This window comes from Colossoma macropomum, unplaced genomic scaffold, assembly GCF_904425465.1.
Source record: "Colossoma macropomum unplaced genomic scaffold, Colossoma_macropomum, whole genome shotgun sequence".
NCBI lineage: Eukaryota > Metazoa > Chordata > Actinopteri > Characiformes > Serrasalmidae > Colossoma > Colossoma macropomum.
Window position 1 is genome coordinate 35,365,481 of NW_023494789.1, and position 26,922 is coordinate 35,392,402.

Here is a 26,922-nt window from a genome sequence, read left to right on the forward strand (position 1 = left end):
TCTACACAAGAGACAGAATCACACAGCTTTTATACATACACATATACATACCGTTGTATGCAAACGTGTGAGCAGATAAATTAATGTTATGTTGATTTTCTAAAGGAAAACAACTACACTATCCCTTACAATGAACATACTTCGGCACAATGTAATGCACGTTTACTGTTTAGAAAAAATAGAAAAGAAAATGTGCTCTAAAATTTGCTAAACACCATTTTTATTTTTTTCTATAGAACATTAAAAAATATGTCATTTGACTGGGAGTATTCAAACTTTTGCATATGATTGTGCGTATATATGTGTACATAAATAAAAACCATGGCACACAGAACAACTGCTGAAAATAAAAAAGGAAAAATGAGGAGGAAAGCCTTTGAAACAGTTTTAGTTATGTCTGCTTATTTGGTTATTCTACCAGGTACAGGATGTTTTACGGACGTTTTTAATTATATGTAAAGTAGCACTAAAACACCTTAACTGCATCTTTTACAACTTGAACTTAAAAAAGGTGGCAATATGTTTAATTTCATGTTCTCACTTGTGCTGGTGCAAATTTATGCCAAGAATCATATCAATTTATTCATTTTAATGCATTTGTAAATCTAATTAAAGTAATAATGCTGTAACCATACAGTTTTTTTAAATTAATTAATTTTTCATTTATTTGTTTCAGAATAAAAGCCATGCCTGGACAAAGACAAGATGGATTACCTCTAACAACTCATTCATTCAGCTGATTTCAAGTTCTCTGTAGAAGTAACCTTTTGTGTACATTTTATAAACAAAGATTTCATCATGTTATATGATATTTAACATTTGTTGTGTTACAAATATCATATTTCACAGTATATTATGGGGATTGTTTAATTAGAGAACATCAATATAACACAGACATTTCATCTATACGACATTTGCTTTTTGTTTTTCCTTTGATTCTCCTAAATTTCTCTTTTTATTATTAATCCTTTTTCTGAAGAATTTGTTTTATTGGGCAGTGTGTTTGTCTCTTGATGATTTGCATCGCAAAGGACTTACTTAATTACATCAATCAAAAGTTACACAAAAAAAGATTTTTTTGATCTCCTAACTAGCTGTTTTTGCCTTTTCCTTCGATTTTAAATAATTATGCACTAATTCATTAATGCTTGCTTATACAGAAAAGAAGAAGAATAATAAAAATAAAGAAAGCAACATGGAGAGGATTTGACTTGGAATAGCAGATATTCCTGTGTTATATCATGATAAGAAAACTGGTGTAAATAAAGTGCTGGACTTGATGAAATGGCTGAGTTATTCATTTTATAATGAGGTAGTGATGCAACTGCATGAACAAGCATAGGACAGATTTACCATCTTGCTGTTCTCTGCCAGCACCAGAACCAGAAACGAGTATTGTGACTATTATAATATAAGGTCTGTATTAGATGAATACATGTTTAATGAAATGAAAAAAGAGAAAGAAACCAACAAAAATATCATCTGTGTTTCAAATATCATTCTGTCCTTCAGGCCCCAAACACTAAAACATTCCGTCCTCGTTATTTTTGGTCAGATTCTCTCACTATCACTACCTTGGAGTCAAATAGCACAACTCAATGATCAGTCTGTGTAACGTCAGCTAAGTATGCGCTCTGGCATTAAACAGACTTCAGTGTCACTAAAGCAGTATGAGTTACACTGTCCTCTCTCTGCTTCCTCTGCTCCATATATGGATGATGATGATGCCCATAGACATCTAAGTGAAAAACTCATCTGCACCAAAGGCAGCCCCCTGGTCAGTTTTGGTGGTGGCTTTTTTTTTTTTGGGGTTTAATGTATAGAAAGACTGCACTCAAGAAATCAGCAGGTAGCAACACATTCTAGTTAAGTCCATCAACAAAGAAATGACAAATTGAACAGGTCTCCTTTAAGGCAGCAAATTAGAACAGATCAGTCAGAACATAATTAATGACTTTTCCATTCTGTACTTTCAAATGATCAAAAAGAACCTACTTTCTCAAAGCCTTTATGAGGAAACCAATCTGTCATGCACAATAACAAGTTTTAAAAAATGATGCCACCCCTCCCCCTTCGCTTTCTATTATTGATTCTAATTACTTTCATTTTTCTAACACGTTCAGGTAGGCATTTCTTTGCAGCCTCTAAAGCCGCACACACTTACCTCTTCACCACTCCACCAGCAGTTTTCCTAAGCAGGGGCTCTAGCCAGCTCCTGGTCCTCTGTGCACTGCTGAAGGTTCTGCTTGTGGAAAGCCAGTGGTGGGATTTGGAGGGCTTATAGCTTATAGCCCCTCTCTGTAGAATTCTACAGCCTAAACCGCAGTCTTGAGGGAGGAGTCTCAGGTCCCCTTCACACTTTTGACTTTGACCCGCACTTGGAAGTAAGCCCATCTCTTTCTGACCCTCACCGCAAGAGGATCCTCACCGCATGAGGGAGGTCAGCAGAGAGCATCTCAAGCAGGCCTCATTTTCCTGAAAAGGAGTCGACACTGTAACATCAGAGGGAGCTTGGCAGCACGCAGCCGGAAAAAAGGGCACTGTGCACACTACACAAAGTAAGTTCTCATCACCTATTTGGTAGAAAATACCATGATAATGGATAGAAGCAATGAACTCAATTAACCTCTTTACTGGCGGAAGACTTAATTGCAAAGATTTATTGAAAACTGGTCACAGAAGTGGGTTAGAAGCTGCTCTGTAAATGACCACACAGGCTTCTTACACATTAGAATTTAGCTTGACTTAACTGCATCCTCAATCTACATTCAATTCCCTCTTACCTCTCATCCTTTCATCAGCATCCGTTCACTGATCAGAAAGTTTTAAGTGCCAATAAATTTCTCCTGGAGTACAAATAAATAATTTATTAATTGAGATGCTGCTAAGTCTTATGGTGCAAACACATAGATCAATTTTTGGAGATACTCAATGTGCGGCTCTTTTACAGCAGAAATGGAATGTAAGTGATGCAGGATATTGGGATGACATATAAACTTTGCTTTTATTGGACTGTGTGTGCAGTGACTGCTGCTCGCTATATTACATTACACTACAAAACCATCAACTCAGAGAAGGCATCTTTATTTTGGCAGCGAGCACAGCTACCAATATTCATATTTTATTGGCCTACTGTGTTTTAGTCATGTGTTCTTCTAATACTTCAGATATCTACATCAAAAAGATACTACTAATTAAGGGGGGAAAATGAAATATCAAATATGTTTATAATAGGAAAACTTCTTAATTCATAGGATTGTTTTCGCTACAAAATGCCAGAAAACACCAAGCATATTTAAAAGTGGATATTTAAAAGCAGATCCTGTCATTAGCCTCAAATAGTACACAACAATACACTGTCCATTAGCCATGACGAAATGTTGACTCATATTAAAAATTCATAGCCAAGCAAAGCACGTTACGGTTTAAGTCCAAATGTGTAAGCTTACACCCTGTAAAACAGCAGGGAACCTAAACAGGGTGGGCTATGCATGGCTGAGAAAAATCCTGAAGTCGTAAAATCTGAGGAGCCCTGGTGCCACTGGTCAGCGAGACCTCTGTACCTTAGGATGGTCCTCACGCATCTTCAGCTTATTTATAAATCAATCACCCATCTCCGTTGCTAGGCATGGCTATTTTTTATCTTGTACAAATATGGAGATCCCAAACAAGAACAGAAACAGAGTACTTTACAAAGATTTACAGCCAGTTCAATGTGCAGCACTACTTCAGCATTCTTCCCTCATCTTATTTTTAAATAGTGTCCTTTAGAAAAATGCAGATGAGCATTAGATGTTACAACACGCATAATACTGATTGAACTCCATCTGTTCAGTAATTAAAATATCAAATTCTCATTTAGTAAAAAACACTTTTATTAATTATTTCTTATTCTTAATTATTCTTCTTCTACTGTGAAGCTTGAACCTTCAATGTGACATTATCTTGGGTGTTAATTCAAGACTGACTATTGATCTTCTTGTGCGGTATGGCCTTATCCTCTCCCTTAATTAAAGCCCAAACTTGGCTACACTTAACTACAACTTGAACCTTAATCCTGATCCTGACCCTATTAGAGAATGCAGGACTTTCTATTAGCCCCTAAAATAATGAAGTGTAATTCTTCTGTGGAGAGGGCAAGTTGCTGGTTTCAAGCACCAGAGGAGAACTTATGTCAGATCTGTCTGACTGACCGTTTTTATGAGGTATGTGACCTATGCCAAGCAAGAGCAGAGAGGGCCATTTGACTCAGCCCGCTGAGCGCATGTGGGGTGCTCTGCGATCACAGGAATTCCTCCATTTAGTGGGGTTTTAAATTACCACCAGCAAAACGGATCCAAATCTCACTGTACCATGTGAGCCATGGTGCTCAAAAAGAGACACTCTTCTCAGTGTACAGATCACGTGCTTGCCATAACTCCTAAGCCTGTATCATTTCACACTAGCTCCAGTTTCAAAAGTCCTACCAAAAACACTTTCACACCTAAATTGTTTCACAAGATATTAAACCAAGCATTCTTACATGGTAACAAGTCAACACTTCATCTGATGATTGGAGGAAATAAGAATTAGGCCTCTTGGCACGCAAGCCATGTCACCACGTGGCCAGAACTGGAGCCAAGAAAAACAGCATGCGCACAGGCAGCACACTGCATGTTTCCCATTCACCTCTTCTTATTGCCAATTATGTAAGTGCAGTGTTCCATCTTTAAGGCCTGATCTCTCACCCTTTTCTCTCTCACTTATGTATGATTGCATGTAATAAAGACTTCAGCAAGTGCAGGGTTTACTCAAAATGTGTCAGCATCACATTCCTGCTGTAGACATATTGCCTAAATCCTGAGGTTGCAGCGAGGTGTAAATGACACCTCTGCCAACTTGATCCGCACTGCCGCATGAGTTATGCCCTAGCCAACTGGAGTTTCTTCACTGTTGCTAGGAAAATCTGACAGGAGTCTTACCCAGTTGCCACACACCAAACTCACTGCCTCAGGGAACAAAACTTAACACAGTATGATGCCCGTGCCCTAGAATAGATGTTCTAAATGAACCAGATATTACAAAACTTGTCCCTTTTTCTCTCTAGGCACCGGTCTGAAGAGACAATCTTGGACAAAGTAACTTTCTAGCTGACGTGAGGTCTGTAGATACAGGGCAGATATATTCTAGGAAAACTTCTTATGAAAGCTGACATATTTATGAAACAGAGCGCAAAGTGTACACCAAGTTTAAAAGACACCAAATGGATTTTGCTGCCGTGTATACAGCGCTGTGCAGATGTCAGAGACTGGCCTTAACTTATTTAATTTACAGCCAAAACAGACAGCAAATACAAGTAATAAATTTTTAGCATTTTTAGGCCTGGCTGTTTTGACTGGGCATGAAATAACTGAAGGGTGATCTCAGACTTTTGCACAGTACTACGGCGCCTAAAACAGGAAAACAATTTAATCTACCATACTACAATTTTTATAACAAAGAATTTACCAAACAGGGTTCGAGTCCTCGGCATCACTGGTGATAAGATGAAGTTTCGAAAGTCAAAGGATGAGGAGCCCACAGCTCCTGGACAAGGTAGGTTCCACTCATTTTCTCTGAATCTATTTTACATATTACCAGACTTCAGAGGTGAGGGAGCCCCATTTTTCCATGAGCATCTGTGATTAAATCTAACAGTCTTTCTGTTTCTGTCTTACTGACGTAGGTGAATTAATTAGTTTGCTACTAACTACATACAAATAAGATCTGATTCTTATCTGTTTGCCGCATTAAAGCCTTTAAATTGAAAAACGAACTCTGTTCCTCATTCACCAATATCTTTCTAAGTTTTTTCTTAAATTTGTTCTTGAGGAAGGTCCTAAGAATAAGTCTACATCAGATTCATGACGTTGGAGCAACTGCCTCCTGTTTTTAAGAGACAGCTGGTAGAGACAATCCAATTTATCCACAAAACTTGTGAAATGGTTCATCTCTGTGCACTTTACTGTCAAATTTTAAATTAACATCAGATTTAGGAAACATTCTTCTTAAACTACTGAAACCCCAGCCTTCCTACCTAACATGACTAACTAATTTAACTCTGAATTGAAGGTAATGAACGGTCAGTTGGCAAAACAGTAGGTTAAACATCATAGTTATGTAAGGCTATCAAATTTTGTAAAAACCGATTTGCATGGAAAAGGCCTACTGAACAAATGTTTGATTTAGCTTCCTCACACATCACCTATGCAACAAACTGCTTTGGAATTGCTGGATTTACCAGGTTAAATTATGGCACATAATCTAGGCTACATAAAGTTTCACTCATAATTCATAAGTTTATTTAGCTGAGTGTTTACTTCAGGTATTTTAGTTTAAGTTAAAACATTATGAAACAGCAGGAAGGACTCATTCTTACATGATTGTGAAAATCAGTAGAGAGATGAGAAGAGCGAGTGCTACCCAACATGCCACCACATGCAGCGAAAAAAACAACAACATGAACTTTGGGGAGGCATCCATCAAAAAACTGTTTAAGGATTTTTCTGTCAGCATGGTTTATTACATTGCAAGGATTTTGCACAAACTGTACTGGAAACTATTTACATTTCCATCTAATGACCATACCAGAGCTCAGCTTCACGAACCAAAGATGCATGCTGCTCCGATGCGCTCCAGCCCAGTTTCACTCCTGCATATCAGTGTCATCAAAGGATGTTCTTATTTTCTTTTTTAGTGGCCATCAGAAAGAGATCCAAAGTTCCTGGTGTAATGATCACTCAGTTTGTGGAAGAACTTCCTGCAGGAAAGAGCCACCCAGACTTCACACGAAAACCCATCGCCTTGACCATTCAGGAAGGTAGAACTTCCAAGCAACTCCTCAGATTTACTGTCAATAGGTCTAAAGCCTACAATCATACAATAAACTGACACTGCCAATCCTTCTTTCAAAAGGGCAAGTTAGCTTTTTTCAAAGCCATCATTACTGGAGATCCAAAACCAACTGTAAAATGGACTCGAAACAATGGTGAAATTTCTGATACAAGAAGTTACTGCATTACATATGACCCAATCATGGGAGAACATCAGTTACAGGTACCACACTTTTATGGTTAATACTAATACCATAGTCATAGTTTTCTTAAAAGAGAGTACATTTTGTAGTTGCCACAATAAAACTGTCTTTATTCTTACTTAAAGAGTAAAAAAATGTAATTATGTTTTCACTAGATGCCAAATGTAGCTGTAGAGCAGGCAGACACCTACAAGTGTATTGCTGAAAATGAGTATGGACGTGCTGTTGTCACTGCCACACTGAATGTGATTGAGGGTGAGTAGATTTCTTTCTGGTTCCATACTGCTTGGAGAAAATGATTCTTTTCTAATTTTTCAGATGTATGATGACATATGCTTGACCTTGTCTATTAGCAGATGGATATGAACAAGTGAAATCTAAATCAGGACTGCTTGAGGTTCTTACTTTCATTCAGCAGCTTCAAAGCTGTGTTAGTGGAATGTTTGTGGAAAACCATGACAAAAACATAAGAAAACATTTTTTAATGCAAGTTTTGTTTTATTACAGTTGGGTTCAAGAAGAGCAAGGCATTGCAAGAAGCACGAGAAGGTTTGTCTGCATAATGTCATGAACTTTACCATGTTGAACCTAAAAGTAAAAGAAACAAAGACAAATTGATGCAAAGCACTATATCCTTTTTCTTCTATAGAACTAAAGCTATTTAAATACTAATGGCTTGTCTTGGTGAAGAACTGTCTGCCTGCTAAACATGAGTGTGTGAGTGAATAAAGTGAGTTACAAGCCAGGTTCACGAGGTGCTTTGCATTCAAAAGGCATCCTGACTCACTACTACTACTTTTTTTTTCTAGCTCAACGCGAACAATCAATAGATTTCACAAAATCTCTGAAAACTCGGTAAGATATTAAGACTCTAACATGACATGATCACTCAACATGAGTTACTTCCATTTGCTCAACATGAGGTTAATCTGATGGAAATACAGACTAGATTTCGAAAAAGTGCAGTCAGATTTGCTTTGTCTTTGTTGTCACAGAACTGATCGTCCAAGAGCGGAGAGAAAAGATGGAGAAGTTGATGAAAGGTTCTGGGAACTGTTGCTGAGTGCTGATAAGAAAGACTATGAGCGCATTTGCGCTGAATATGGAGTCACTGACTTTCGCTGGATGCTGAAGAAACTGAATGAGAAGAAAAGAGAAATAGAAGAGCAGCAGGCACAGGTGAAATGTCATCTCTGTGGAAAGTTTGCTGTTGAGAGGATGGAAGTCTACTCTACTTCCTAACTGACAAAAATGAATTTAACACCTCTGCTAGGTCCTAAAATAGATCTGTGCTAACGAATATACTCAATCTTCTTCACTGTTCCATTTTCTTTCACAGTACGTTGAATATCTGGGCAACCTGAGACACATTGAGATAAAAAATACTGGATGTGCACAATTTGAATTTGAGATGGACCTCAAGGACCCCAATGCCAAAATCTTCCTCTATAAAGTGAGATACTATTTTAAGAACGTCAATTAACTTCTCTGAAGTTTTAGCGTCGCATGTAAATCTGTAAAGAGGAATCAACGTCATCATTCAGTATTTTTCAAATATTCTGCATTTCTGGTGCTACAGGACGGCGAGATGGTTGCATTCAGCCTCGAGTCAGATGAGAAGCACAGTTTGCGTCAAACAGGCAGAAAGTTCGTCTTTACTGTAAATGGCCTGTCTTCAGATGATGCTGGACTCTACCAAGTAGATGTGGAAGGAGTCAACGTCTTCTCTACTGATTTTAAAAGTAAGACTTATTGGGATTTACAGTTCCAATAAAGATAGTGATAAAGACTAGGCATGGGTATTAATATTTAATACTTTTATTGTCCTGACCAAATTACTTACTACTGAGTTTTAAACAAGTTACCAAGTTACAAGTTACCAAACAAGTAATACCAAATTTTACTACTTAGCATCAGTAAGCCAATAAGCATGCCTATTCCAAAAGACTAGACTGGTGATTGGCTGTTTAAATTACATGCCATAAGCATATCATTCATGCCAGTGCTTCTTCCATTGTGAGCTGCTAACTCAAAAGTTGTACAAAAAGAAAACATGTTATTAGGCCTGTGTCAGTAACAGAGTCCTCTTATTTGGGCAACTGTGGTAAATAACCACAGGAAACAGTTAAACCAGGTTGGGGTTTCTGGGGGGTTGCTTTACTTTACTTTATTATTGTTTTGTCCTGTAATTTTCTGATAGTCCCTTACACTGAAACGAGCACAGAAGAAAACACAATAATACTAAATGAGTTGATTCTTGTCATCTTTAATTTGGCCACGAAATGGTAATTAATCTAGTAAGAAAGAATGGAATTGCAAATGTCACATGAACTATACTGAGAGTTTGTGGCTACTTAGCTTAGCCCTTTGACTTCTTCTCTGAAGCCATTTTACCCAAGGCAGTTTAAAATGAGCTGTTTTGTCTGATGTATGAAACTTCATCGAGTTTATCGGTTTGAAACCTGTAGTGTGAAGATGTCTTAAAATGTACACCACAAAACAGAGGCTTTTTTGTACAGGCATGATACGTATCTGCCTGCAGCGTTAGAAAGTTCAGTTATGTTTATGAGAGGAAGTACTGCTGTTTTGCTGTGGTTTGCACAAAATAAATCATTTTTTTTTGGCAGTAAATGACTTTCACTGGGGGCTATTACTGCAGTAATAAAACTGAATTTATTTCATTTTGAGTGACATTACATATGATGATTTTGTTAAAATTGAAAGAAGTAGCAATACTGTGTTAGGAGAAAAAAAAACACTAAAATATGGTGTAAAGCCCTGTAAAGCCTCAAATATTCATGTGAAAGTCAGAGGGGTCAGGTTGGTGTTTTTACGACCACGTCATACGTTTTCACGTGTTGACATCATACACACAGTCTAAAAAATACCATCCAGCTCAATGTTAAGGTCTCAAATGCAAAATCAACATTATACTGATAAGCATCCAATGACAACAGTAGATAATTCAATAACATCCTTGGAAGACACGTCCTGCACATTGCATGCGATTACACATTTAAATCAGAGTCTTTGAATCCCCAAAACTTACATAATGCAGCTGTAACTTAAACATAATATTGACTTTAAAGCAAGATATAACTTTCAATATTTTCTGTATTTAAGAGAAGGTCTCAAGAATCAGTATCAGTATTTACAATATATGAATGATACTCAGCCCTAGTAAACACTAATGTTTAATTTTACCTCTCTTACTATTTTTAACCTATTTTATGTTACAGTTCCAGTGGTGGACTTCTTGGTGAAGATTGAAGAAGTAAAGGCAGTTGAAAGAGAGGATGCGGTGTTCGAGTGTGTTCTTTCTGCTCCACTCTCAAAGATCACTTGGATGGGAAAGAGTGTTCCCTTGGCGCAAGGCGAAAAGTATGACATTACAGTTTCCGAGGACATGTTGATCCACAGACTAGTGGTGAAGGACTGCATGAAAGTGGATAATGGCATATATGCTGCTGTGGCTGGTATCAAGTCCTGCAATGCCTGGCTGATAGTAGAAGGTAAGATTAGATCTATCCATTTGGTGGCCACTCATCAACCACCTAATCTGTTTAGTGAGTGAACAAAAAAAATCACAATTTGCTGAACTGAAAGATATAAGTCTTCACCAGTGCAGCAAAGTGAGTGCAGTATAAATTTGAGGGGTGTGGTATAGCCATGCAGGCAGTTTTCCATTCACTGTCTAGCATATTAACACGTCTGTCTTTGTCTGCCCTTGGAACAGCTGACAACGACCCAAAGAACCGTGGAAAGAAAGCAGCACGCAAAACAACCCAGGCAGGAGGGAGTGGCGCCGACGTGGCGAAGATTGCTGCCGAGCAACAAGCCAAGCTGCAGAAGGCAAGAGAGGAGAAGATGGAGGCGCTCAAACAGAAACAAGCTGAAGAGCCTGAAGAGGCTCCAGCCACTGAGGCCGAGCCTCTAGCTGAGCCCAAGCCTCTAGCTGAGCCCAAGCCTACACCCAAAGCCAAACCTAAGCCTAAACCCAAGCCTGTAGCTGAAGGTGTGGTAGAAGAGCCAGAGACAGAACCAGAGGTGGAGGAAATAGCTCCAGAACCAGAAAATAATGATGGATCTGAACAAACTGTTCTAGAGCCACCCAATGAGGAAGGTGGCGAGAGGAAGAAGAGAGTGAGGACAGGGCCCTTGGTCCCTGACACTATAATCGGTAGGTCATTAACAGTGCAGTGTCATGTGCAGAGCCAGCCAGTATTCAGTCAGAGTCAGCATTTTCAGTGACTTTTATCACAAGGTAGCAAAAACTATACGACAAAGTGAATAAGTAGTCATGTCATACTGAGTTGCATACGCACCAAAAATAGTGAAGTCAAAGGGTAAACATTTACTAACAGCCTGCGCTGTCGCAAATACTATTCTGGCATCAAAAAGTGACTGTCACGATTTACTAAACAGGCGCAATGACCCATAAGTACCAATTATAAGATCAAAGGGGCGGTCACTGCTGCTCTTTTGCACTTTTGTTTCAATGCATATGCATTTGTAGGAGTTTCCTTCTCAGAATCCAAAATACTCAGAAGAGATTATTATAAAAAAGCATGTACTCTGATGTCCAAAAACTGATAGTCAATACTGATTGTGTGCTGTTTAAAGCCTGTGACAAGGTAGTTGTATTTTTGGCACTAACATAACTATCACCTGTCATTTGTACTCCGAGAGAAAAGAGATTTTTTCAAACACATTTTTTCTTTTAAAAACAAAAAAAAATGTTTCTGCTGTTTTTACCTACTTTTTTGTACTTGAAGTACATTTTACACACTTTTTTTTAAATGTGTCAACTGCTGAAACTCTTCTGGCTGTGTAACCTAAACATACTGGTTACTCTGTTACTTTGTGCACACTGTGTACACACTGTGTGTGTGTCTGTGCGTGCCTTTGCAGAAATGTCACAGCCTTTTATTGCACTGTAGCTAAGAGCTTACACTGACCACAAGTTTCAAATCACACAGCTCCCCAAAAAATACAGAATGTGCTCAGTGAAATTAAACATGAATTTTACAATATCACATGGCTTCCAAAGTCACTTGGCACAGAACTAAAGTTCAGCTCCTCCCACCAGCTAAAAATGAACAGAAAGTCAAAGTGACTTATTTTCTTGAATTTCTGACTTCCGAATCAAAAAGGCTTACTTACTTAAACTATAACTTATGTCTAAATAATCACATACTTTTTTTTCTCCTACTTGGTGGAAATGGGATTGCAAAAAGCATGCAAGCACAATAGGGGGTTAGACACTTCTGTAACCTAAGAATAGCTCAACCGGTTTGCACTGAAGTCCCTGTAGTTACTGAATAATAAGCCTCAGTGTGTAATAAACCTGAGATTTAAAGGAGTTAATCCATGGATTTTGCATAGGTTTGGTATCCTCACAGTATATGTACAGCAAAAATGCATGAAGCATATGAAATAGAGCAACTATGGGCAATTAAGATGCATGTATCTTATGCACTACAGTGTTCATGCTTACTGTAATTCACATATTGAGAAAACAAGTAGATCAACCTTTCAGATAATGGGTGTCCATCACTCATCCAGACCCAGGAGTTCACTTCACTAGTGGGTTACAAGATGTCAGAGCCATTATGGGTCAGTCAGCTGAGATGGTGTGCAAGCTAAGTAGCGCGGACTGTGATGGAGTGTGGTATAAGGACGGAAAAGAGGTGAGTGCTCTCTTAAGAGATGAGGCCATACACCAACTGCAACCATGCTCACAATTTCTCTAAATACCTTCTGCTTTTCTATAACAATAGATTGGTTCATTTATTACTGTAGAGGAATAACGCCTCCACTATGTCTGGGTAATTTATACAGAAAACAGATGCAGTAGGTGTGAAATCTTGACAAAAATCCTGTGTGTCTGCACAGATAACATCCACGGATGATCTGAAGATTACCAAAGATGGGGCTATCCACAAACTGATGATATGTAACTGTAAAGAAGAGGACAATGGAAAGTATCGCTTTGAGGCAGATGGACGTAAATCAGAAGCCATGCTTATTGTGGAAGGTAATTTAACTCTTTGAAGATGATTTAAGGTAACGTAAAGCCATACTCAAGCTGCATTCATTTAACCTAGGGAAGTACTATAATGTAAACAGTTACCAATAAGATCAGTGATTTTAATACAGTACAAATCTGCAATGTCTGTAATTTTTACACATCTGGTAATATTAATTATAGACTTAATCACCTTCTGTATTTCACCAAACCTGTGGCTGCCTCAGTAATAGCAGGCCTTTTTGAATTGACTTTACAGCAATGTAATACAAAAACCTTATAATTCCTTTTGGCTGAAATAGAGCACAAGACGACATGTTTCCTCAATACGAGTCTATTATAAGTTATATAATATTTGGTGATGGTCTAAAAAAAGGAGATTAAATACCTTGAAAGTACCTCAGCGGTGTAATTTGTCATTTGGTGGCTTTTGTTAAGCTAAATGAGTCCACTTTTCTAGGCCAACGGCATTCTAGCTTGTATTTGCCAGAGGTTAAGCTTCATTCAATCTAGGCCATTTGTGGTCATTTTACTCACATCCTTTAATCAGCCAGTCAGATCCCTTACAAGTTAATCTCTGAACCTCCTCTGGTAACACTAATCCAGCTAGCTAGTGAATAAGCCAATAATGAAACTGGTTCAAAGTCAGACCAAAATGGGAAGATGCAGCAAGAATCATTGATTACTAATATAAATGTTGTATTGTAACATGATATTTTGTGACTCAGAAAACATTGTTTAATGTTTATTTTTGTTACAGACCCACCAAGGATGAATCCAGATGATTTAGCTAAATTCTCTGAGCCTGTGATTATCAAGGTTGGCCAAAATGCTTCCTTTAAACTGAGCTTTGTGGGTCAAGAGCCAATAAAAGTCCAGTGGTACAGTGAGGGTGAGGAGCTGCTGAATGACACCAACATCAAGATTGAGAAGTCCTCCAGTCACAGCAGCTTACTCCTAACCAAGTGTCAGCGCAAAAACACAGGGAGATCAAGCTCAAGCTAAAGAACGAATTTGGGACTATTGAGGCTTTCTCCAAGCTCATCGTCTTAGGTTAGTAGTGTTTAGAGTCTAATGTTGGAGTATTTGTGTTTAGTGGCTTAAGTGATGGTCAGAACCTATTAACAGATCCAGGCTTCCTCACTGATATAACTTGAGAATAACTCTAGCCAGTTTGCATTGTTTCCATTTGTTACTGAATAATACTCCTTAGATTGTAACAACACTGTGAATTTAAATAATTGAAATTGGCTAAAATAAGGGGGGAAAATGTTCTTCCTTTATTCAAATACAGACAAGCCTACCAATCCACTGGGCCCTGTGGACGTGATTGAGGCATCATCATCTTGTGTGGAATTCAAGTGGAGGCCTCCAAAAGACGATGGAGGCTCTCCAGTGATTCACTACAATCTTGAACGGCAACAGATAGGGAGAAACACCTGGAAAAAGATTGGGAACATCCCTGCGGAAGCCCACTATAAGGACACAGATGTAGACCATGGAAGGAAGTACTGCTACCGCATTAGGGCCATAACTGCAGAAGGCACAAGCGATGTGTTTGAGACAGATGACATACAGGCTGGCACTAAAGGTGCACGTCAATCACACATTTGAATGAACAGAACACTCACTTGAGCTTTACCAATCCCATAGATGAATGCTTTTTTCCTAAACATTGACAAAAATCTGCTCTACTACAAAATTTCATTACAATGAAACTGCTAATATCCACCCCAACCCTCAAGTTAACTATACCAAACTTTTCATATGAGTTTTACTTGTGCTAATTTCTGCAAATCTGTAACTCACATCAGGTATTTAAACACTAATCAATCTGCATAACTGTTTTATAGCTTATCCAGGTCCACCGTCCACACCTAGAGTTGTCAGTGCCTTCAAGGACTGCATAAATCTAACATGGACACCACCCACCAACACTGGAGGAACAAACATTGTGGGCTACAACCTGGAGAAACGCAAGAGGGGCAGCAACCTGTGGAGTCAAGTAAACCCTCCAGAGGAGCCAATCAAAGGTTGAACACCTGGATGTTTATCTTTGATCTCTAGGCTATAGAGATACTAAGATGTTCATTAGCTCTCTGTTGAATTCCTCTGAAGGCATTAGTAATGCAGACTGCAGAAGTGGTTACAATACTAAAATAAAAGTAAGAGTCAGATTATGATACCATGCTGACTGATTCCAGCCAGTTTTTAACAATGATTAATCTTTGCTGAGCACTTTAAAATGTTTTAGATAGCTTACCCATTTTCCAGTAACAACAGCAAATTACCCAGTAAGTACTATGAAACTACCCTGTAAGGTATGTGCTCTACATGGTCAATGGTATGTGGACACCTGAACTTCACATCCATATGTGCTTGCTGAGCATCTTACGGAGTTAGTCCCCCTTTGCTGCTACAACAGCTCCTACTCTTCTGGGAAGGATTAGAGTCCCAGATTTTGGAACATGACTGCTGGGATTCACTTTGATTCAGCCACAAGAGCATTAATAAGTTTGGGCAACAAAAATATATTGGGCAAAAAGGAAAAAAGTGGCTCAAAGCTGCTGTTTCAAGCTCAGGACTCTGCACAAGCCATTCAAGTTCTTGAAAATCATTTCTTAATGGACTTCAGTTTGTGCACAGTTGCTGCAGACTCTGTTGTGTAGGCTTCTATAGACTGTTTGTTGTAGACTCTTCAATGGAACAAAGGGAATCAGTCCAAACCATGAAAAACAGCCCAAGAACATTATGCCTCCTTCATCAAACTGCACCAGATGGTGAAACATATTTCAATATTCCAATGAACGCATCTACATTGCACCAGAATCCAATGGTAGCATGCTTTACACCACTCCAGCAAATGTTTGGCATTACACATGGTGATCTTTGGTTTGTGTATAGCTAGTGAGCAATGGAAACCTAATCCATGAAGCTCCCGACAAACAGTTCTTGGGCTTGCTTATGTTGCTTCCAAACGCAGTTTATAAATCATGCAACCAAGGACAGACAGTTTTTCCGCCAGCACTCAGCAGTTCCGTTCTGTGAGGATGTGTGGCCCTACTGCTGAGACGTCATTGCTCTTAGACGTTCACACTTTACAATAACAGCTCTTTCGGATGGCTGGGGTAGGTCTAATACAGGAGAAATTCAATTAACTGACTTACAGGTGGCATCTTTTACACTGTAAAAAACAGGGGTGGGGGGCACAGATTCTTGTTCCGTTTAATTACTGCTGGAAATTCAATGAACTAAAAATTTTAAGGAAGCCTATTAAAATTTTTTAAAGTCAAAACTCTTTTTTTAACAGTGTAGCAGTGCCATGTATGAGAATCACCGAACTCCAGTGTGACGCAATTTACCAGTGTTGGTCTATGGAGATTAAATGTCTGTATGATTGAATTTATTTACCTGTCAGCAATGGCTGTGGCTAAAATTAGAAGGGGTGTCCACACACCTTGCCATGAAGTGTAGATACAAGAGCAAAGAACTGATGTTTGGACCTGCCAACAGGTCTTTCAAGTTTAAAGTTCAAATACTTCAACTACTATTAATTCACTCATTGCTTCTGCTTCCAGCCAAACAGTATGGAGTGAAAGATGTTGTTGAAGGAATAGAGTATGAATTCCGCGTCTCAGCCATCAACTTTTCTGGTGCTGGAGAACCAAGTTCACCCTCTGAATTTGTGATAGCCAGAGATCCTAAGAGTGAGTCATGAAAAGTAAACACACACATGGTTACACCTCAAAACAAAAAGGAATTATGGAGGTTGTACAGTCTTTGTCTGTACTACCCTAAATTCTAGATGAACTAGTAACAATAATAATAAGAATAGATGAAATAATAATAATAATTACAAAATTCTACTATTTGCAGAGCCCCCTGGTGCAGTAATTGACCTAAAGGTGTCAGACTCCACATATTCTTCATTGTCCCTAAGTTGGACAAAACCAAAGGAAGAAGAAGGTGTGCAGGATGAAGCTAAAGGATATTTTGTGGAACTAAGGCCAGCAGAGAACACAGAATGGACTCGGTGCAACTCCAATCCAATTATAACAACTTCCTACACAATTCTTGGTCTTAAGTCTATGGCCATGTACTGGGTAAGAGTGGTCGCAACCAATGAAGGTGGAGATGGTGAACCCAAGAATCTAGACAACTATATCATCGCTATGCCTCCACCAGGTAAGATGCACCAACTATACAATCAACGCATGTGTTCTTTGATCAATCAGTTATTCTGTCCATCATATTCCTTTGTTTTTATTAAATAACTACCAATATTATGACAGATAAAACCACAGATATAAGTATGCTAGATTAGCTGAATTCTGCTAATTTATTGCCTCATATCAAATCCTGTAGAGTCACATAACAACCTCATTCCCTCCCAATTATCATTCATTTACAGTGAGGCCAAATTTCACTGATCGGAAAATGAAGAGCTTTATGGTGGTGAGAGCTGGAAACTCTGCTCGAGTCACCATCAATTTTGAGGTATGATTTCAAAATCTATGAAAGGCTTATAATAATAAAAAAATATATACATACTTGTATATATACAAAAACACATACTTGAGTATTTACTTCCAATTTACAGGCATCTCCCATACCAACAATAATCTGGCTCAAAGATGGAATGCCTGTTTCTAAACATGTGACTGTGAGCAACACCGACGGGACATCTCAGCTCCTGATCCCATCTGCAGAGCGTTCAGACACTGGAATCTACACCATCATAGTCAAGAACATGGTGGGGCAAGAGACCTTCAGCACTGAGATCAGGGTCACAGGTAATGCAGTGTTGACTGAAACATTTTAGTTCAGAAGAGCAGATAGAAATCTCAAAACGTTCAAAGGCCAATTTTTTTTAGTAAAGATAGAAAGAGTAAAAATGCGAAGTATGAAAGTGTGGATGATTTAAAACTATGTCTGTTAAGAAGCTAACTTGTGTGGCACAGATCTAGGAACAGGTTTGACTGTGTTGCAATTGTGAAACAAATCACATAACTGAAAAGTCATGGATGGAATTTAGATCACATAAACGTAAAAAATAAAAAAACAACATCTGTTTCTGTATCATTCACAGATGATCCTAAACCTCCTGGTCCAGTGGAACTGGAGCAAAACGTCCCTGGCACACTTACTGTATCCTGGACGCCATCGCCTGATGAGAAAAGAGATGACCGCTTGCACTATACGGTGGCAAAACGTGACTCGGTCAAACAAACTTGGCACACTGTTGCTCATCGTGTGTTTAACAACAACTTCACAGCTGTCAACATCATGCCAGGGAGGGAGTATAACTTCCGCGTGTATGCCAAGAATGATATGGGGCTCTCTGAACCTTCTGAGTCCCCAACATGGGGGGTTGTAAGGAAGAAAGGTAAAGAGTGTTTTTGCTATTCACACAGCTCTGTTGACAAAGTCTAGTAGAATTTTATTCCTTTAGGAGTTGAACATTATTATTTTTGTTTTGCTTGTTATTCAAATGTAACCTAGTAATTACTTATTTGCATAATGAATTATACAAATTAATTACATTTATATTCATTTTACACTAGTTTTGAAATTAGTTGTGAGTTTGCACTTTTTTCCATTTGTTTCGATGGGTGAGAAATGATGATGCAAACATAGCAAAAATGTAAAAGGTGTTTTTTTTTCCTGCAAAACAAAACACTATTTTCTCATAAAATTCAAATCATCACTGAATTTCTCCACTTGTTTTGATAGAAATAACAAATACCGAATGACACCACATGATAACTGTGACATCTAAGGGTAAAAGTACATCAGCATTGAGGTCAAGATTAGCTATACATGTGTTGCTGAAGATGTGTGGTTATTAAATTATTCAACATGAGTATGTTTAAATCTTTCCTACAGAAAAGTTCACAGTCAACATGCCTGAGCACAAGACCTGCAACTTTGATTCTGCTCCTACTTTCACGGTCCCGCTGAAAACACACACCAGCCCAGAGAAATATGAGTGCTACATGAGCTGTGCTGTAAAAGGCAACCCCACCCCCCATGTCACCTGGTACCGTAACAACGTCAGCCTCAACACGAACACCAACTACTACATCACCAACACATGTGGCGTCTGTTCCTTACTAATCCTGAGTGTGGGGTCCAAGGACAATGGAGAATACAAAGTTGTTGCAGAGAACACTTTAGGCCGTACAGAGTGCTCCACCCAGCTCACAATCAGAGGTATGCCATATTGCATAGTAGTAAAAAGGCTATATCCAGAAATGATTAACTATAAATCTACATACTCTTATGCATGATTCATTTATCTTTAGAGAATTCAAATTCTTCACTTGTTTTTCTCTTTTTTTCCCCTAGAATGAAGACATTTCAGGGTGTTCTAAGAGCTTTCTCATCTTCTTCTATCTGTAATCATGTCACAAAACATAAAACCATACACTTTATTTTGTCACTAAATGTAAAAGTTTCAGTTCTAAACACCAGTCAAAACAGAGCAGCTCCTACCTGCCCAGATGACTTCAGAGACATTAAATTTAGCAGAAAATGAAAGAAGATAACGTTACCAGCACACATGTGAAACACACTTTACCCAATCTGTCATTTTCATTCATTTGCAAACGAAATAAAGAAAATGACATGATGATCATACCAGACTGGTTAACCAATCATAGCTAAACTGGTATTGTGTTCTCTTCTATTTTCTTCTTACCTTGTTGGTTGAAATTAACATGTATGGTGGCTATTTATTAAACTTAAAAGCTGTTGTGTATGTTTTACTGCCAGTGCATGTAAGCTCAACTGGAGCCAATGTCCTATCACTAAAATTTCTATTATTAATTGAGTAATCTACCTGTTATTTTGACTCATAAACTATGCATAGCCTTTAAAGGAACTGCTTTTTCATGAACAATTAAACTAGGAAGCCTTATATAATCATTTGTTTAAGAAATGCATATAGTTCAATACAAACCTTATACCCTATACTGTACCTAGGAAGATGTGTAAATGGGGACTAGCAGAGTACACTGTATACTGTCATCAGTCTCAGGATTCAAAACTTGTTTTAGTTTTGTTTGTACAGGTTATGACCAATGATGCAGTCAACTCAAACATTTTCAGATTGTCAGATATACAAAAAATAATTAAAAGTCATTTTTTCATTAAGCAACTTATTTACTCTTACTTAAGTGATTTCCTTCATTAATACATTTAGTTGTATTCAAGCAAATTATCAATACAAAAAACTGTATTTTTATTTAGAGATTTTCAGTGCTCTTTCCACCTCTTGGAAAATGTAACGAAAGTATGAATTAAAAAATTAGGAGTAAGTTAAGCTTGCAACGTATAACATAGCTGTTGTTCTCTTGCTATAGATACACATCACATGGCATTGAATGCAGTTCAATTTACAGTTCTGATGCTTAATGTACTGCTTTTTTCATCACTGCAATAAAATACTAAAGACAACTGTCTGACATTACATGGGCACTTTTACATACAACTGTGTTGATTTTGTGAATTTTATGTAGCTCATTTGCCTTTTTAGGAGATGGAATATAAGCATGTATGTACAAATAAACTAAATGAATCAATGACTTTGTTCAGACATGACTACATGGCATAAATACTGGCAGTCATAATACATATTATGTAATAAAACTGTCCCAGTATGGTGTAGTCTACAAATATTACACACTCCCTCTCTGTGTCCTGTAAAGTTTGTATTTTGTCTAGAGCACGAAATAAGGTTAAAGGTTAAAAACATCTAGGAGTGAAAACAAGTGACCTTCTGCTTTATTGGCAATTAAACTTCCTTGTAAATGCCAGGGCCGTCCTTTTAAATGAGTTTTCTGAAATGTATTCACAGCTATAGTTTTAACAAGCAGGCTAAATTTAAAACTCTAAAACTGCATTGAGAAAGTATAAAGTACAGCTTTGTAACTGCAACCTAGAGTCACTGTGATAAAAGAAAGCCAACAAAGACAAAATCAGTTCAAAATTTCTGTTCATTACATCAGCCCTGGTCTCAGTTCATGGGCTTCCATTAATAACTCCCAACAGTCTGCACAGGAACACGAGAGCATGCTGATAGTAAAAGAGAAATGCAATGAGGTCTTGTGACAGTTGACAAAATAGAGCCTCTGGGTCACCATGTGGTGGAGGGAGCGAGATGGATTCAAACTGAAGATGGACAGATGGGGCGGACAGAGATATCAGCGTTTTCCAAACTGGGCTCCTGGGACACCCTGAGATCTGAGAAGCTGAGAGTTAACAGTGTCAGCTTTTTACTTTGCAATTGGTTGGTACAGCATTGAAATATCAAGATGAATAATCTTAAAGGGTTCAATTCTAACAAGGCATGTTGCTATTTACTTGAGCCCATATTATAAACAGAATAGTCAATTTGTCTGCCTTAACTCAAAACACCATTCTTGGCACAATAATGATAGCAAAATGTGGCCTAGTTTTCTGAATTTTTCTGGCCATTTGAAATAAGAAAGAAGTCAAGCTCTACCACCACGTACACAAGAGAATAAACAAAGCATATTTCTTATTTCTTATTTCTTATTTACTTACCTACTGATTTTGCTATTTGTTTATGCTGGGAATAGTGAAAAGGTTATTGAGAATAAAACATGGAAAAAACCTTTCATGTGTACTTTGGTCTGGACCAGAATTCACCATAAAGGCATAAACCATCTACGTGACAAACTATTTAAAACAATATTTGAATGCCCAGAACTTAAAACAGTATTTTGCTTACATAATCAGGTTATGAGGCCACATAATTTCCATCTTCAGGAAACCCCAGTCAGCTGCATGCACTCTTTTTGCTGTGTTTACATATGTACAAAAATAATAATATTTTTTCCATCACAATTTCTAAAAGTAGCATCACAAGAGAGCACACAGCTTTCCAAATGGAGCACAAAGCCACGTGACTTTGAATGTATTACACAATGCGTGGAACACTGTTGTGCTGCTGTATCATGGTGACCCCTTGACCCTGCCTCACCACAGCAATAAAAGCCTTCAAGCCTCTCAGCTCATATCTCAGCACGCATGGAGCCTACTTTGGGTTGGCCTGTGGTGTGAAGCACTTAAAACTTCCTAAAATATCCATCCCTGTCAAACATAACTTCCATCGGAAATAACAGTTCCCTGGGCATACAAGAAATGTTTTACGATTTTAAGGAGAACAGCTTCTCTTTTATACTCAGTTTCCAACAGTGAAGGCCTAACTGAGCACCTTAAACATTTGAGTCTCTGCAATTAATCCATGATTACAACACATTACTGACGCAGAACTGCTCTTTATAAACTAGGATGTAGAGGATCCAAGTACAAACACACTGTACTTTTCTCAAATTGAATTCCACTACACAATCTTTCAGTCCAAGGCTTCCGTAATTTGCTGAACACAATGCAGCCTTGTTGCACCATAGCCTCCTGACAGCACATCACTGACATTGCTGTGTCCAAATTGTTCAAGGAGGTAAAAACTAACTTTCATTTTATTTTTTATACTGATGGGCAAATGGTAAATCTTTTATTCAGACTGCACAAAAAGTAGTGCTGTGATGTTGGATGTAACAGGGACTGTTTTAAATGCAAATACAGATCCCACTGTTCTGATTGCATTAGTAAACTTTTAGTTTGATCCGGTTTTATGCATATGGTAGTGTGTTTTTTAAACTATGACAGTTTTCCTAAAATTAGATGAAAAAAATCACAGCTCGCTTAAAGTATCACAATATATCGCAATGTACTGAATCACACCTGTATGATGAATGTATTGTATTGTATTGTATCGCCAGGTTCTTGCCAATACACAACTCTAGTGTTTTACCAATATTAACACTACATACACAAGCCCAGAAGACATGTGTAGGTTCACTAAGCATTTTGGATAGTAAATAAAACGACTACACTTGTGCTGTAATTACCATACCTGGTTACCTGGTTTTGATTGTAAAAAAATGTAAAAAGATTAATTCGATAGGTTTCTCTACAATGAATCGATTCACATCAAACCACTCTGGATGATTTTATTTACATTTCATCCACTGAATTACAAAGGAATTTTTTAAAAAAATGAGTGGAATTCCTCTTAAACTAAGCAAATAAGCTGTCTCAAGTCTGTCCTGTACACCTTTTGAGCTGCTTCTCTAGCAAGGCATGCACTGTTCTTTCATTAGTTGTTGTCCTGATAGGTTCCTGTTCAAAGATGCACATAAACGAAGAAAAACACTGCCCAGTTTTACTACAGAATCATCAGAATGGGATAACTATTTGTTAGTAACAATGATCGTACACAGACGAATGGTGATACAATGTTATTATAGATTATTGTATATCATTTTAAACTTAAAAGCTCTGCACCATGCAAACCATCTGATTCCTAAAATTTTCAGTGTTATGGATGTGACTGCACCATAAAGAAATGCTGCAGTTCAACTGCAAAAGAGAGAATGTAGAAAGGCTGAATGCAGATGGTGTAAAAACAAGCTTCAGATCCCCAAAAATATCTTCAAAGAAAGGCTGTGTGATTACAACACAACACTGTGCAAAGCCAGACAATCTTTCTTCTCCAGCATTATCAACAATAATATTAACAACAGCGAAATACTCAACACCATGGTTGACAAACTAACAAAGTCACCTACATTGTATCAACTGAGAGATGTAATGAGTTTGCATACTTTTTTAAACACTAAAATCCATAATATCAGACAAGCCATTAGTACATCTGCAGTGCCCTTCAAAAATATTGCCACTGCTGGTAATCATTAGCAAAATGAGCTGTAAAAAATATTCTTAATTACTTTTTCTTTTTGATCTTTCATTCAAAATATTAGCAAACACTTAAATGGTTAGCCATAACTTCCTGTTTCACTAGGGAATATTTATGAGAAACACAGACAAATTCCCCCAGTCATCAGGCTATGAGAAAGACCAGAGAAAACAGCAAGGATGTATGACAAAAGGTTGTGGAGCTGTGCAAATCAAATGTCTACGAAAAAACAGCTAAACTACTGAAAATGCTTATTTCCAGTATCAGGTCAATAACTAAGAAGCTTAAAAAAACGGGAGATGTTAAGAATCTGCTGGGAAGAAGATGCATATCTATACTGACCACTTGCACAATGAGAAGAATGTTTCTCAAACCACAATCAAACACCACCTATATAACCACAAGTTGTTTGGGGGGTTGCCAAAAGAAAGCCTCTTTTGGCAAGTGCCTACAATTTGCCAAATGTTACTGGAACTTTCAGTGGGCCTGTATTCTACGGTCAGATGGGACCAAAATAGAGGTTTTTGGCAACAAACGCCAGAGGTGAGTTTGGTGTGGACATAACAATAGCCATGCAAAAGAGTACCCCATCCCCACTGTGAAGTATGGTGGTGGATTTTTGATACGGTGGGGCTGTTTTTCTTTCAAAGACCGTGTACAAGTCATTCAGATACACGGTATCACAGAAAATGAAATCAAAACCTCTGCCTCAGCCAAGAAGCTTAAACTGGGCCATAATTTTTCTTCCAGCAGGACAATGATCCAAGGTACACCTCACAATCAGCAGAAAAATGGCTCTCTGACCACAGAGTTAGGGTTTTGCCATAGCCACCCCAGAGCTGAGCAAAGGGAGACTGCAGAAAGTACTTAATGAAGGGGTGCCAACAATATTTGTGATGGGCACTGTACATCCACCACTGAGCCTGTGTTCTCCTAACCACCACAAAGATTTCATGGTTAAAATGTCCCAGTTTAGTGCTATTAATAATGAAATTTAAATCGATATAGTGAGCTGTCCCAAATCATCCACTTGTAGTTTTGACATGTTACGAACTAACTTTTTAAAGAATGTGTTTCACTCAATAGCAGCAGACATACTTCAGATAGTAAACACTTCACTCTTGTCAGGCGTCTTTCCTAACACAATAAAAACAACAGCTGTGAAAGCTCTTTTAGAAAAAAGAAATCTATAAGCAACTCTATGAAGTAATTACAGACTGATCTCAAATTTACATTCATTGGAATCTACTTTCATTGGAAAAACTGTTGAGAAAATCATCTTCAAGCAACTTAGAGGCTTTCTGTCCTGAAACAGCTGTCTAGACAAATTTCAGTCAGGACTGAGACTGATCTAATTAAGGGTATTTATTACATTTTTTTAAATACAGACTCTGGAAAAAGGTCTGTTCTACTACTGCTCAATCTCAGCGCTGCCCTTGATACCACTGACCACAAGATTCTCATATACTGACTTGAGAACTGGGTTGGTCTCTCAGGAACTGTCCTAAAATGGTTCAGTTCATACCTGCAAGGAAGGAACTACTTTGTTGAAACATAGAATAATGTTTCTGAAGCCTGGTTTATACCTGACTCATTGCAAAAGTCGCAAGAGGCTGTGAGGCTAAAGTGGCGTCACACACCCAGGCACACCCCTGCGAGAAAGCTATGAGTGTCTGTTAATCACCATGTCGCCAATTACGCGGCGCTGCCAATACAGGCGCCAAACAGAAACATGGAGACCCTTTTCCATCCTCATTCCCGCAAAACTTGATGCAGAAAGTATAATCCAGCCTTGAGAGAGTGCCAGTGACGCGTGGGGTCCCCCAGGGTTCAGTTCCTGGGCCACTCTTATTTAATTTAAACATGCTTCATACATTGATAACTGTAATTTATACATGCTTCATACACTGATTACTGTAGTACTGTGATACTAGCATATTTAATCTGATATGTTTCAGGAATAGGAGACAAGTATAACTCTCAGATCATTAGGAACTGTTAGTCCTGTTTACGGTAAAGACTAAGCATGGATAAGCCAGTTGACAGACAAAATTAGAAGAGCCCCGACACCAGACACTTTCAAACCAGGGCTGAAAATGTTCCTATTTGAGCAGCTTTCAACTGAGTTTAAAACACTGTTAGCTCTACTGCACGTCTCTGTTGTAATGGCACTCTATTATACTAATTTATTTTTAATTAGATTTTTAATTTAATGATTAATTTCTTCTTTTTTTAAATGTATTATTTTAATCATGTTTTAATTTCTATTAAATTTAACTTCATTTAATTTGAATTATCTTTGTATTTTTTTCTTTTGTAAAGTACTTTGAATGGCCACAATGTATGAAAGGTGCTAAATACATAAGCGTGACTTGCCTTGAATACAGGTAACATGTGCAGAAGCTCCAAACCAGCGCCTGCATTCTTTTCCAGTTCAGAAATGGCAGCTCAAGACCACTCATCATCGGAGGGTGTCAAATGTGATAATATTTCCCTCACCAATGTCAGGGATGACTGTAATATCATATCAGAAAAGTCCACAGGGGTCCCTAGCTCAGATGAGCAAAGCCTCCACTAAAGCACCCAGAAGGCTGTTTTAGGCCGGTCACGTTGCTGTAGTCACTGCTAGTCACACGATTTTCATGTTCCTTACAGTGAATTGAAAGCATAAGCAAGACTTTTTTTATGGTAAATATTTCATTTTCAGCACTGTGTGATAACATTACTAAACAGATTGATTAGCTACAATAAATAACCCAGGTACAAGTTAGCTTAGTTAGCTGGTTTCTAGCTAACAGTGACAGCTAACAGGGCTAACTTCAACAGCAAGTTACTAATTACTTAAACTATTAAACCATTTACTCCACAGCAATAAACAACCTCTTCAGATTAGGTATATTAAATAATACAGATAACACGGATACTACCATCTGATTCCTGCTATTAATGGTAAATAAGCAAAAAAGCTAACATTAACTAATTAGTTGGTAATTAAACCGACTAACAAACAGCATGACTGCTAAAACTACATATATTCTATCTGTCTTGGTCCCC

The 26,922-nt window shown here is 38.0% G+C and overlaps 2 protein-coding genes and 1 long non-coding RNA gene across 5 annotated transcripts in view; 2 read left to right on the forward strand and 1 right to left on the reverse strand.

Moving 5' to 3' along the window:
* The window catches only part of LOC118808443 (immunoglobulin-like and fibronectin type III domain-containing protein 1), a 35,305-nt gene extending 34,025 nt beyond the window's left edge, over window positions 1-1,280 (forward strand). For all 3 annotated transcript variants that reach the window (XM_036571122.1, XM_036571124.1, XM_036571123.1), the window contains one exon: window positions 677-1,280. In XM_036571122.1, the coding sequence (XP_036427015.1) occupies window positions 677-681 (5 nt within the window). In that variant the 3' untranslated portion in view covers window positions 682-1,280. The remainder of the gene's footprint in view (window positions 1-676) is intronic.
* Window positions 1-2,442, reverse strand: part of LOC118808445 — a 58,381-nt gene extending 55,939 nt beyond the window's left edge. The window contains exon 1 of the long non-coding RNA XR_005007278.1: window positions 2,165-2,442. This is a non-coding gene — a long non-coding RNA (uncharacterized LOC118808445). The remainder of the gene's footprint in view (window positions 1-2,164) is intronic.
* Window positions 2,443-2,445: 3 nt separating this feature from the next.
* On the forward strand, window positions 2,446-20,504 carry LOC118808444 (immunoglobulin-like and fibronectin type III domain-containing protein 1). The gene is given in 25 exon segments (XM_036571125.1): window positions 2,446-2,558; window positions 5,495-5,574; window positions 6,716-6,838; window positions 6,934-7,074; window positions 7,210-7,309; window positions 7,562-7,603; window positions 7,864-7,909; window positions 8,050-8,233; window positions 8,394-8,507; window positions 8,634-8,796; window positions 10,294-10,566; window positions 10,791-11,234; window positions 12,620-12,744; window positions 12,950-13,091; window positions 13,843-14,067; window positions 14,070-14,135; window positions 14,377-14,673; window positions 14,936-15,115; window positions 16,661-16,789; window positions 16,959-17,267; window positions 17,494-17,579; window positions 17,683-17,875; window positions 18,172-18,468; window positions 18,969-19,295; window positions 19,431-20,504. Coding segments are annotated over 22 exon segments (3,768 nt in total). The 5' UTR covers window positions 2,446-2,558; window positions 5,495-5,574; window positions 6,716-6,838; window positions 6,934-7,053; the 3' UTR covers window positions 19,436-20,504.
* The last annotated feature ends 6,418 nt before the right edge of the window (window positions 20,505-26,922 follow it).